The 13046-nt window shown below is 42.7% G+C and overlaps 1 protein-coding gene across 3 annotated transcripts in view; it reads right to left on the reverse strand.

The window, feature by feature from the left end:
• The window catches only part of CACNA1H (calcium voltage-gated channel subunit alpha1 H), a 282063-nt gene that overhangs the window by 91366 nt on the left and 177651 nt on the right, over nucleotides 1-13046 (reverse strand). For all 3 annotated transcript variants that reach the window (XM_040356436.1, XM_040356434.1, XM_040356435.1), the window contains exons 16-19: nucleotides 10390-10490; nucleotides 7649-7772; nucleotides 3742-3810; nucleotides 3432-3616 (exon numbers count right to left, since the gene is read on the reverse strand). In XM_040356436.1, coding sequence (XP_040212370.1) covers nucleotides 3432-3616; nucleotides 3742-3810; nucleotides 7649-7772; nucleotides 10390-10490 — 479 coding nt within the window. The remainder of the gene's footprint in view (nucleotides 1-3431; nucleotides 3617-3741; nucleotides 3811-7648; nucleotides 7773-10389; nucleotides 10491-13046) is intronic.

Raw genomic sequence — 13046 nt, forward strand, 5'->3', positions numbered from 1 at the left:
ATAGATCCAGGGAAGTAGGGAAAGTGCAGGGTCCACTCCAAACCTTTGGAAAGCTTCCTGTTTGGGTACTGGCTAGCCAGGTCGCATTTCGCGCCTCGGCAGATGCTCTCAGCACCTCGGGGTCATCAGTCTACTGTCCCATCATTGTTACAACTTGTGAGTGTTCCCAGTTGGGTTGCCTTCCTGCCGGGCCGGTTGTGTATTGCCGGATTTACCGCCGGACTCTTACAATATATTGTGTTACTGCATCTGGACTCTGTGTGTTTTCTGCCTGGCACAAAGGCTTTTAAACCCCCCCCCCTACTGATAATTTTGCATACTGTTGTTTTTCGTCTTTTATTTTGTACAAAAAACAAGGATTTAATTGTGCTTGTATGCATTGAAATTTATGTTAGTGTTTTTTTTTTCCCTGAAAATACAGATTTAATAAACATCTACGCACATATCGTGTGACTTAAAAAATAAAATTGCAACTACCATCTTTATATTCTCTATTGCCTTTGCGTTTAGAAAATGTACAGTATATTGTTCTAGTGGTTTTGTGCAATTTTATAGATAAAAAAGCAGATTTTAACATAGTGGTTAATAAAGACAACAACATTCTATTCACTGCTGTATTACTCCTGTTGCTACGGTTCCCTGACCCTAGCAACCAAGGATTTCTGCTGGTTGCTAAGGCCTACGAGCAACAGCAAAGGAACCATCGCCCTTGACTTACTTACCATTATGCTTCTATAACAAATACAGAAAAAAACACACACTCAGAGCATTTCAAATTGTTTTTGGCTGGGCGCCCCCTTGGATAAATGTATTCTCTCTTCCAGAATTGTAATTTACTTCAAGAAGCCTGACATCTTTTTACTACAGAGTATGCTACTCTTTCCAAGAAAATGAAAATCGTTAAGATCTAGTGGAACTACTTTCAGGAAGGCGACTGAATTTGGCACACCATCGCCGTTAATTTCCCGTTGTCACGCTGTCAGCCCTGGGATGGGTGGAGGGGGGGGGGGGGAGGCAGTGCCAACTATCCATCAGCTGTCGCATGACCCTAGCTGTGCCCCGACTATACATAATTTATTCTTTCCTGGAAATAATAAAAGCCTATTTTCGTGGCAGCAATTTTTTTCGGCAAGTTGCGGCGTACGTGAGAGGGCTTAAAAATGACATTAGTGTAATATGGAGGGATTCTGGCTGGCAAGCGCTGTTTTGCACTTGACAATACAATTATAATCATGTATGTCAAAATACAGAGCAGACCTGAAAGATCCCATTAGAGGAGGAGAAGCCGATGCCAAGGAAGGGAGAAGTGTACACAACTCCTGATTATGGCGGGTTTTAGTTCAGACGCGGGGACGCAGTGGTAAGTCTAGAGGAGGCTAATCAATGTCATTCACCGGCACACCAGCTGCACAAGGTATTAGACCGGTCAGCTGTGTCCACGCTAATCCCCTATGGCCTCGTACACACGGCCGAGGAACTCGACGTGCCAAACACATCGAGTTCCTCGGCCAGTTCAGCACTGAAGCCGCCGAGGAGCTCGGCGGGACGAGAGCTCCCATAGAACAACGAGGAAATAGAGAACATGTTCTCTATTTCCTCGCCGAGCTCCTCGTCGGCTTCCTCGGCCGAAAGTGTACACACGACCAGTTTCCTCGGCAGAATTCAGCCAGAAACTCGGTCGGAAGCTGAATTCTGCCGAGGAAACTGGTCGTGTGTACGGGGCCTGACACTTGACTTTAGCAGGTATATTTAGCATTGCTAGATGTCATTTGTTTTCCCCACTTTGGATTTTAGGACATCTCGGAATGCTAGAAGTAATCCTTTTCAAGTGTAATCCACTTTAATCGAAATGTCCTCTCTTCTTCAAAAAACAAATAGGAACAAAATAAAAGCCTAAAGTGAACTTTACAACTCAGAAAACGAATTACAACTTCTTCTTGCAAGCTTTTCATTTGAAGCTGAACTCCAGGCAAACAGATGAAATAAATACGGGGGGGTTATTTACGAAAGGCAAATCCACTTTGCACTACAAGTGCAAACTTGGAAGTGCAGTCGCTGTAGATCCGAGGGGGACATGCAAGGAACATAAAAACCAGCATTTTAGCTTGCACATGATTAAACAATCAAATCAGCAGAGCTTCCCCTCATTTCAGAACTACCCCTCAGATTTACAGCGATTGCACTTCCAAGTGTACTTTGCACTTAGTGCAAAGTGGATTTGCCTTTCGTAAATAACCCCCACAGTGTTTGTGAGCTGTTTTACCTGCCAAAAGGTGAGGCTGGGTTAACACTTAAGTGAATTGGATGTGGGTTTCTTGACATCCAATTTGCATGACAGGAGATTGTTGCTGGCTCTCAATAGCGCATTGCACAGGGGTCCTGTGCGTCTTTGGCTCCATTTCAGGTCCGAATTCAGGCAAAAATTTGGGCCAGTTTCGTCCCTAAAATGGAGAACAGGGATACACTGGACCCCCTGCTGTAAACCGCATCCGTATTAGGTGTTAACCCAGCCTTAGTGTTTCTTTCCATCTAGTCCAGAAAGGCCCAAAGTCAGAAAAGAAAGAGAATGAACGCAGGGCTGGCATGACAGGGACAACTGCCCACCCTCCTGCCTTTACTGTTTTCAGAAGTTTGGGTCTGAAGTTGGACCGCAATCTGGTGGCATTGATGTGACAGCAGGCAGGGTACAAGGTCCTAATATGAGTTTGATTATGGAAAAATATGTACATTTGTAGGGACCCGTCCTCGGTACGGCTCCAATTATTATGGTTGGGACCCCTCCTCGGTATGGCTTCCATTAATATGGTTGGGACCCATCCTCAGTGCGGCTCCCATTATTATGGTTGGGACCCGTCCTCAGTATGGCTCCCATTATTATGCTTGGGACCTGTCCTCGGTATGACTTACATTATTATGGTTGGGACCCTCCTCGGTACAGCTCCTATTATTATGGTTGGGACCCCTCCTCGGTACGGCTCCCATTATTATGGTTGGGACCCATCCTCAGTATGGCTCCCAGTATTATGGTTGGGACCCCTCCTCGGTATGGCTCCCATTATTATGGTTGGGACCCTCCTCGGTACAGCTCCTATTATTATGGTTGGGACCCCTCCTCGGTACGGCTCCCATTATTATGGTTGGGACCCCTCCTCGGTATGGCTTCCATAATTATGGTTGGGACCCATCCTTGGTGCGGCTCGCATTATTATGGTTGGGACCCCTGCTTGGTACGGCTCCTATTATTATGGTTGGTGGTATCTGTGAGTAGTTGTTTGTCTCCAAAATCATGTTTGTTGCGGCTGGAGGCCTAAACATTTACAATGGTTACGCAGGTACCAGAAGTAAATGCCCATAAGGACCTTGTGGCTCCTATTTGTCAGACAGTTCTGGATGTTCATATGTTGCTTATGTTTATAGGTATATATGCTTACCTCAAAGGCCGCAGTGTCCTTAACAGACGCAGCACCCGCAGAATGCCCAAGATCTTGGCACCACCTGCAGAGGCCAGGGACACGATGATATCAATAATGGAAACAAACACCAAGACTCCATCTAGAACGTTCCAACTACTCTGTAGGTATGCTCGCTCCCCGGAGATGAAACCAAGTGCGACCAGCTGTGTATAGGAAGAGCAGAAAAAAAGGGTTAGGCAAACATGGACCTCCCTGGTTAAAAAATCAACACTGACCTCTGACTGATCACCACTAACTAGGTAATAATATTATGGTATAGCCAACTTACCTTAATTGTCATTTCTACAACAAAGATGGCTGTAAAGATGTGATTGGAGACACTGAGAAAGATCCGCTCCTGTAAACATAAAATGATAGATAAATAAAACCAATGCAAAGACAATAATACGTTTTCATAAAAATAAAAGCCACAGCAGACACTGCGGTTGGGGTCTTTTACATAGTGCAAGCAATACATGATTTTTTTTATCCATTTACTAGATCAGATGTCAGAAGCAATTGTTTCTTTAATCACTAAAACATTTGCGTGCATTAGTCCGATAGCTTTTATTGACAAAAGTCGATCAGAAAATCATGGTTGTTGCTGTGAAAAAAACACTGTTTAACCACTTCACCCCCGGAAGATTTCGCTGCCCAATGACCGGGCCATTTTTTGCGTGGTCGTGCGACGTTGCACCCAAACAAAATTTACGTCCTTTTTTTCCCCACAAATAGAGCTTTTTTTTGGTGGTATTTGATTATCTCTGCGTTTTTAATTTTTTGCGCTATAAACCAAAAAAAGCGTAGATTTTGAAAAAAAGCTATATTTTTAACTTTTTTCTATAATAAATATCCCCCAAAAATATATATATGAAAAAAAAAATGTACTCAATTTAAGCCGATATGTATTCTTCTACATATTTTTGGTAAAAAATTAATTGCGTATATTGATAGGTTTCCGCAAAAGTTATAGCGTCTACAAAATAGGGACTAGATTTATGACATTTTTTCACATTTTTTTTTATTAGTAATGGCGGCAATCTGCTGTTTTTATCATGACTGTGACAATATGGCGGACACGTCAGATATTTTGATGCTATTTTGGGATCATTGTCATTTATACAGCGACCAGTGCTATAAAAATGCACTGATTACTGTGTAAATGACGCTGGCAGAGAAGGGGTTAAACACTAGGGGGCGATGAAGGGGTTAAGTACGGTATGTCCTAGGGAGTGATTCTAACTGTGGGGGGCTGGGCTACAAGTGACATGACACTGATCACTGCTCCCAATGACAGGGAGCAGTAGATCACTGTCCTGTTACTAGGCAGAACAGGGAAATGCCTTGTTTACATAGACACATCCCCATTCTGAATTTATGTTACATGATCGCAGCACCCTGTGGACATCGAGTCCGCGTGACCCGCGGTCACACTCATGGGTGCGCCCGCGATGCCGTGATTTAAAGGGGACGTACAGGTACGTCCCTTTGCGCAGCGGTCGGCAAGCGGTTAAAGAAATGTAAATTCAAAGAGGGGCTTACCAATTAGCGGCGCGCAATGAGCGCCATGGCAAAGGTGAAGCCTAGTCAACTCACCCTGGAAGTCCTCTCTTTCATCAGAGAACCAGAGATGTTACCCTGGAAGAACATTTTATAATGTATGGCCAGTTTATGTTCGCTTTAATAAAGGGAAAGTTTCTCTTTGTCATGTAATGAATCCTTATTTTTTCCTTGTCTGAATATTCCTTAAGTTCCCATTTACAGGATTTGGTAACAGTTTGAACTGTGCTCCTCTCTTAAGCGTAATTATTTATTTCTCAATATAACAAATGTGCAGGTAAAGCATCATTAACTTTTTTCTGAACAATTTTACGCTTGAGGAAAAGAAGTCACCTAGCTTACAGAAACGCTTCTATAACCGATGTTCTGTTCGTTATTACTGCCTCGTTAAAAGGTCACTGTAGAGGTGTCTAGGGCAGAAATCAGCGCTTTATTCTCTGTCTCTTTATACCTTTCTTGGGTTTTAGCAGTGAGACCACTCTGCTCTGAAGTTTCCAGCTCATATCACCCATCATACTGTAGATATTATAAGAAGATTTTTGGTTCTTTATTCAAGGGAAATGCAGCAGACAGAAGTGAAACTCCTTTGGGAGTTTTGCTAATGAAGTTTTGGCATAATCCATTCCAGGAGAATGCTTGTAATCCAAAGCACTCGCATATCAAAGCGAGCTTCCCCATAGAAGTCAATGGAATAATTTGTTCCACATTGACTTCTATGACTCGCAATACCGCATGTGGCCAGAGGTGGGGGGATGCCGGAAATACTCAGAGATCGTTCGGCTGCTCTCGGAAAACCCCAGAAAGGCTTGGAAACACTCAGGAACGAAAATATGACTAATCATGCCAAAAAGCTGTCTTTTATTCAAGGATAGTGATCACATGAAACCATTTATTATCACTTCGTTTTTTGGCTCCTTTTAAAATCATAATAACCAGCACTTTTTTTCAGCAGGAACGTGGGGGAATGCAGTTCCGGCACCTCCAGAACTGAATGTATGTAATGGGAAGGGGTGCTGGAGTGTACTGGAGAGTCTATTGATGCTGGCTGCTGGGGAATCTACTATTGCTGGAGGGGATCTATTTTGGCAGAGGAAGGGGGTCTGTTGTTGCTGGGGAGGTCTTCTTTTGGGCATGGGGGATCTATTGTTGCTGGGTCAGACCTTATGTTGCTGGGGATCAGTTGTTTCTGGGAGGAATTTCCTGTTGAGGGAGGGGTCTTTGTTGCTGGCTGCTGAAGGGTCTATTGATGTTGGCTACTGGGGAATCTGTTGTTGCTGGAGAGGATCTATTCTTGCAGGGGGGGAATCTATTGTTTTTGGGGAGGTCTATTGTTGCTGGCAGGGGATCTATTGTTGCTCGGGTAGGTCTAATGTTGCAAGGGGGTCATTCATTGCTGGGAGGGATCTACTGTTGAGGGAGGGGTCTATTGTTGCTGGCTGCTGGAAGGTCTATTGATGCTGGCTGTTGGGAGTCCTTTGTTGCTACAGTGGACCTGTAAGGTTATTACATTGGTATAATTATCTTATCTAAGATATTGATGTTGATGTAAATAATCTAGTTCTAAGGCAGGCGGCTTTTACACTCCAGAAGATTTCTTTGATATCCTTGCCTTATAGTGTAATGTTACAAAAATGGAAATTGAAATGCCACACTACGGCTAAAAGATCAAAAGATTAGTATTTCCAGAACTTTTTTTCAGCCGTAAAACACCAAATCAGGTATTTACACCACTTGTGTAAAAAAACAACAACAAATATTTGTTTAATGATGAATTAATGAATAAGTAGCTGCATTCATTTGTGATTTTATATCGGCCTGGCGTTCAATTTTAAACTTATTCACCTTGCCTGCCCTTCTGGATTGTTCTATTCTGATCAAAAACCATTCCACAATGATCTAGAAGACATAAGTCCTACGCATTTCCTTCTGCTAGCCATCCTGACAGACAGCTGAATAGAGACAATTTTCTGTGAAGTAGTAATTCCTCTCATTACCACTAATCACCAGATCCCGGTAATATCCGAGAGTCGAATTTATAATTACTTAGTCTTTCTGTCACTGTAATCTCTTCAGCTCTCTCCCTGTGTCTTCACCAACCCTCGAGCCGTATCATTTAAAATGAAACTTTAAGCACGTTCGTATAAAAAGTTAAATATATATGCTGCATGATGTAGTGGGCTACATTGTTAAAAAGGGCAGTGCACCTGTGGCTTTCCTGTGGGCTAGCTGCACTGAGCTATAGACTTCTTTTATATCTTGTGGGTTTGGTGCGCTGTCTGAATGCAGAAGTTTTGGTGTGCTTTCAGAAAGTGAATCACACCCGCAAGATGTAATATTGCGTAAACATCCAACGCGGATTGGTCCCACAGGAAACGATATCCTGATTGTTGTTTAAAATCTTCATTATGCTATTCGAAATAAAAGATTGGAAATTCTGAACCACTGCATTCTGAACACGACCGGTTACCACTTATCACTTAAGTGGCCCTCACTCTTCAAAATGTTGAGCACCCCTGCAGTACATCATTGTTTTTTGACTGTGGTATCAAGACCCAAGACAACACCCCACTTATCACATAGACCTTGAAGGCTATCAACTAACGGCAACAAAATATGTATTGCTTTAGTGAACCCACCAGGCTGTTTGAGCCAATATCAGGCCGTTCCAGGGCAATGGTTATGCAGTTCAGGAAGATGAAAACGAGAACCACGTGGTCAAACATCTTGTGGGCAATGATTTTTTGGCACATCACACGAAACCTAAGGAAAGAGACATAAATGTGAACTGGGGTTAATCATTAATCTGGAGCATGGTGGTGGAGATGGTGAGCTTTATACATGGTAATAGGGGACTAGTTATACAGAAAATGATAATTGAGACATTGGGTATTGAGAAAAGACAGAACACCAACCAGGATAATACACAAAGAGAAGAAAAGGTTGACGCTCCCAAGGTGTCTTGGTAATGAAAATGTCTAGGGATACAGGAACAGGCATCGGATCAAGCTCATCCATGCTCTCCAAACATCATCCACAGCAAAAAAAACGATTGCACACCAAAGATCTTAGAGAGTATTAAAACTTTACTCATATGGAGAACGTGCACAAAGACGTTGGACCTGAGACCTTCCAAGAAAGGCTTCTATGTGCATGTTCTCCTGGACAATAAGATTTTATTAAATGCTGAGCTCAACGGAGTACCTCCCAACTTTTTGAGATGGGAATGAGGGACACCTATCAGCAAAAGTATGCAGACATAGGACACACCCCTTGCCACACCCCCTTAAAGGAGAATTGTACAAAAGAATTGATTGGTTAAACCCACAAGTGCATTTTTTAACCACTACTATTTCTATATATTGGCTTTTGGAATTTACAAATGCAGCAATTTAGAAATCAGATGAAAGGTTTAGGGCTGGATAAAAAGTGCATTTTATATACAACTCTATAGATCAGACCAAAATGAGGGACAAATGAGGAGGAAAGAGGGACATTTCTCCAAATCAGGGACAGTCCCTTGAAACCAGGCACAGTTGGGAGCTATGCCCAACGGTGTGCAACCATTTTGTTTTTGCTCAGAATAGTACACGACACGTCTGGACTTTTACATCTGACTCACACTCTGATTTACAAAAGGAGTAGGGCATATTCCCTTTCGAAGGGAATTTCCACGTATTTTGCAAAGTAAACTTTGCAAAGAATATCCAATCATGTTAAAGGAAAATGTAAAAAAAATGGATCTTCGTTTGTTCATGATTAGATGACTGCAGTCGGTGCAATATTACTCTATTCACTAAGCTAAGTGAAAATGTACTTTGAAAGGCAACATGCCCTATTCCTTTAGTAAATCAATCCCACTTATGGAATTGCAGCTGTTGTGTAAGATAGAAGTGGAAGTCAGCGTTGCAGAAAAACATAGAGGAGATACAGTAGATGGTAATGTATAAGGCGGTTAATGCTTTTCAAAATGGCAAACAAAACTACTGAGCTGACCTCCCTGAAGTGTCTCTATGTTATAGAAAACAGATATTCTAAAATTAGTTTTTACTACCCTGCAATTTCAGCAGTGGGAGAATTTTGTAAAGTCTCTTTATTTTTGGGGAGATTATTATATTATAATACCGGATTTAAATATTGCCAACAGTTTGCACTGAACTTTATGATATAAAGGGAGACAGTACAGTTGCAAAACAATAAAATAAAAGAGGGTTAAGAGGGCCCTGCTCCTAAGAGCTTACAATCTAAGGCAACGTACACACGACCGAGGAACTCGTCGGGCGAAACACATCATTTTCCTCGTCGAGTTCCTTGTTAGGCTTGTCGGGAAACTCGACAAGCTTGCTTTGCGTACACACTGTCAAGACAAAATTTCCTCGTTCTCAAACGCGGTGACATACAACACATACAACGGCAGGGGAAGTTCGATTCCACTGGCTAAACTCTTGGGGCTGCTTTTTCTAATCTCATGTGTTTGCGTGTTAAGTAAAAGTTTGGTAGGAGACGATTTGCACTTTTCAGTCTGTTACAGCTTGAAAAATGTGTTATCTCCATTACAAATGCTACTTTTACTCCCGTCTCATACTTTAATCTGAGCAAGCGCGGGTTTCTTAGCATACACACGCTCGAGTTTCTCGTCGAAAACCAGCCCGACGAGGAACTCGACGACCAAATTCAGACTCCCGTCGAGGAAAAAGAGAACTTGCTCTCTTTTTTGCTCGTCGAGTTCCTCGACAGTTTCCTCGATGAAACTGAGCTCTCCCACCAAGTTTCTTGATGGATTCTGCCGAGGAAACCGGTCGTGTGTACGAGGCCTCATGGGGAGATGCATTTGAGTCAACAGAAGAGATTATTTTGTAAGATAGCAGTGGTAGGCAGTGTTGCAGAAAATGGCAGATAACATGTAAACAATATAAAAACAATATCATCAATATCAAGAGAGAGAATAAACCTATGTTACAGTAAAAAGAGGCAAATCTAGCAATCCTGACCAGACTAGAAGAGAGAAAAAAATAGATACAATCAGCAATTAAGACCTACAGCATATCAAAATAACACTCAAAGAGCCGGTTCACACTGGGGCGACTCGTCAGGTGACTCAGCCGCCTGACAAGTCGCTTCCCATTCTATTCAATAGAACTGTTCTAATAGGAGCGACGCAAGTCGCTGCGACTTAGAAAAGGGTTCATGTACGACTATCGGGGAGACTTGCATTGACTTCTATACAGAAGTCATTTTGCAAGTCGCCTCTGAAGTTGTCTTCAGGACACCTTGCCGAGTCGCCCCTGAAGTCGTGCCGCCCCAGTGTGAACCGGCTCTAACAGCTCTAACAGGTTTTGTTGCCGCTGATCCGTAACATTAGTTAAAAAATTATTCTTACTGGTTTTGAGGTGAAAACATGTAGAGAGACCAGTCTTCATGGGTCTTGCACCATTTGGGTTTGTAAGGCTCCAGGGTCTTGCGGAGACGGAAACAGAAACTCTACAATTTATGAAAAAAGACTGGCATTAAAATATGCTTTTGTTAATATTCAAACACTATATAACTTAAAAAATTAAGGAAGACATCTTTAAAACAAGTGGACTCATTTCTATACAGAGCATGAAGTGGATCATATTTAGGGTCACATAAAATGTTTGATAAAATTAAGAAGAAATCTTTTGCTCTTCCACATGTAGGGTGTGTAAAAGTGAAATACGTATTAAAATTAGTATATAAATACAATAAGTTAATGGAGGTCGCTGCTAAATCTAAAAGTGTACATGTGCACAAAATTAAGCTATAAGAAAAATGGTGATCAGCGTGACTACCTAAAATAAATGTCTGACGCTAAAGGTAAAACCAATAAAGTGCGTGTAACATGTGCAAATTACATAAGTGCAAAAGTCCACACTAGTAGCTAGATTCAAGTAGAGCGCCTTAACTTTGCGGCGGCGTAGTGTATCGTGTTTACACTACGCCGCCGTAAGTTAGCGAGGCAAGTACATGATTCACAAAGTACTTGCCTGCTAAGTTACGGCGGCGTAGCGTAAATCGGGCAGGCGTAATGGCGCCTAATTCAAATTCGGCTGAGGGGGAGTGTTTTATGTTAATGGGGGGTGACCTGACGTGATTGACGTATTTTACGAACGGCGCATGCGCCGTCCGTGTACATATCCCAGTGTGCATTGCGGCAAAGTACGCCGCACGGTCCTATTGGTTTCGTCAAGGACGTAAATGACGTAAATCCCTATTCGCAAACGACGTCAAATTTTCAAATTTTGACGCGGGAACGACGGCCATACTTAACATTACTATTCCAGCTATTTGATGGAATAACTTTAGGCCTGAAAGTGCATTACGTAAACGGCGTATCTTTACTGCGTCGGGCAAGCGTACGTTCGTGAATCGGCGTATCTACTCATTTACATATTCAAGGCCGTTCGCAATGGAAGCGCCACCTAGCGGTCAGCCTTAAAATTACACTTTAGGATACGACGGTGTAAGACACTTACGCCGCTCGTATCTGAGCCTAATTTAAGCGTATCTGGTTTCCAGAATACGCTTAAATTTGCGTCGGCGTAGATTCCAAATTAGGTCGGCGTATCTACTGATACGCCGGCCTAACTCTCTGTGAATCACCCCCTAGAACTAGACCCAAAAGGAAGGTCTTCACAATCCCAGGAACCCAATTGGGCAATGAAAGTTCTTTTAAATAATATGTAGTGGGTATTTTAATTCCCAACTCAGGGTTAAGCTTTTCATTTTTAAAAAGGCCCCCTCCCAGGAGTAATATAAAAAAAACAGCTCTGGCTGCAATGTTCATCTTTAATCTGGATCTGTCCTTTGCAGTACCTCTTCTTGGCCATAAAACGCCCTTAGCCTATGGTTTAAATGACACCTAGTGGGCAGGGTGTCATGGCCCCTAACCCTAAGTGGCCTCACTATGGCACCCTTTGTTCACAGTGTACTGATGATGTCAGTGTGGCTCTCTGAATGAGTAATGAGTAGGTAATGCCCAGCCTGGACAAGAAGCAAAGATAAAAAAAAGTCATGTCATAAGCTTGAAGACTTTGGAAAAGGTAAATGAAAAAAAGTAAAAATTCATCCAACAGAGGGTTGAAGAAGATTTGGAGCGAAGCACGTGGAAGTTTGACTTTAAAGTCTTCTTTGTGATTTTTACCTACAGGTAAGCTTATAATAAGGCATATCTCCTAAACGTGCACCGTTTAGGAGATATTCACCTTGGATGCAGCCGGTGACGCCACCGATGCATGTGCTCTGAAGGTCCGGTATATCGTGCTGTCCCTTCAAAGCACCGTGCTGTAACCGAGGGCTCCCGCGCGTATGCGTGGGGAATGATGTCAACGTGGCTCTGACCAATCACATAGCCAGAGTCAATAAACCGGGAAGGAAGTCTAGGGGAAGATTGAAGCCCTCTTAGCGGTTCGCTACTGGAGGGCTTTGTTTTAAGGTAAGTATTTCATAATGTGCTAGTATGCGGTGCTCCATGCTAAAATTTTGCAGGGGAAGTTTTTTTTTTTATTGCAGTGGTTTACTACCGCTTTAAGGATGTGCTGGTATATTATATTGGGGCGCATAGATTTTTGTGTGTGCTCACTGCTCATCCATTTCCTAATGTACATAACTTGTTTCTCCTACACATTGCACGTATTTAAAGAATACATAAACCCAACATTTCATATTCCTGATATGTGCCTTTAATAGCAGGTATTTGTATGAAAAAGTATTCTGTTGCATTGCTTCCTTTGTGTGAAATCCCTGGTGTTCCTGCCAGTCCCTCTGCTTTCCTATAAAAACTGACCATACTAGAGAGCACAACCTAATCAGTACTCAAGCTGTGCTGGGAACTCAGCCTGCTCTCCTCCAATGATCAGACTTGTCCTGACACGCCCCCCCCCCCCCCCCACAGCCATTTACTCTGAAGACCAGTGTCCTGCTGTTTCTCCTCCTCCACCTCTCTATGCAGCTAGGAACAGAAGGAAAATTATCACTTAAAACAAAAAGGGGGGGGGGGGGGGTGGGTATTTATGATGT

Source organism: Rana temporaria, chromosome 6, assembly GCF_905171775.1.
Source record: "Rana temporaria chromosome 6, aRanTem1.1, whole genome shotgun sequence".
NCBI lineage: Eukaryota > Metazoa > Chordata > Amphibia > Anura > Ranidae > Rana > Rana temporaria.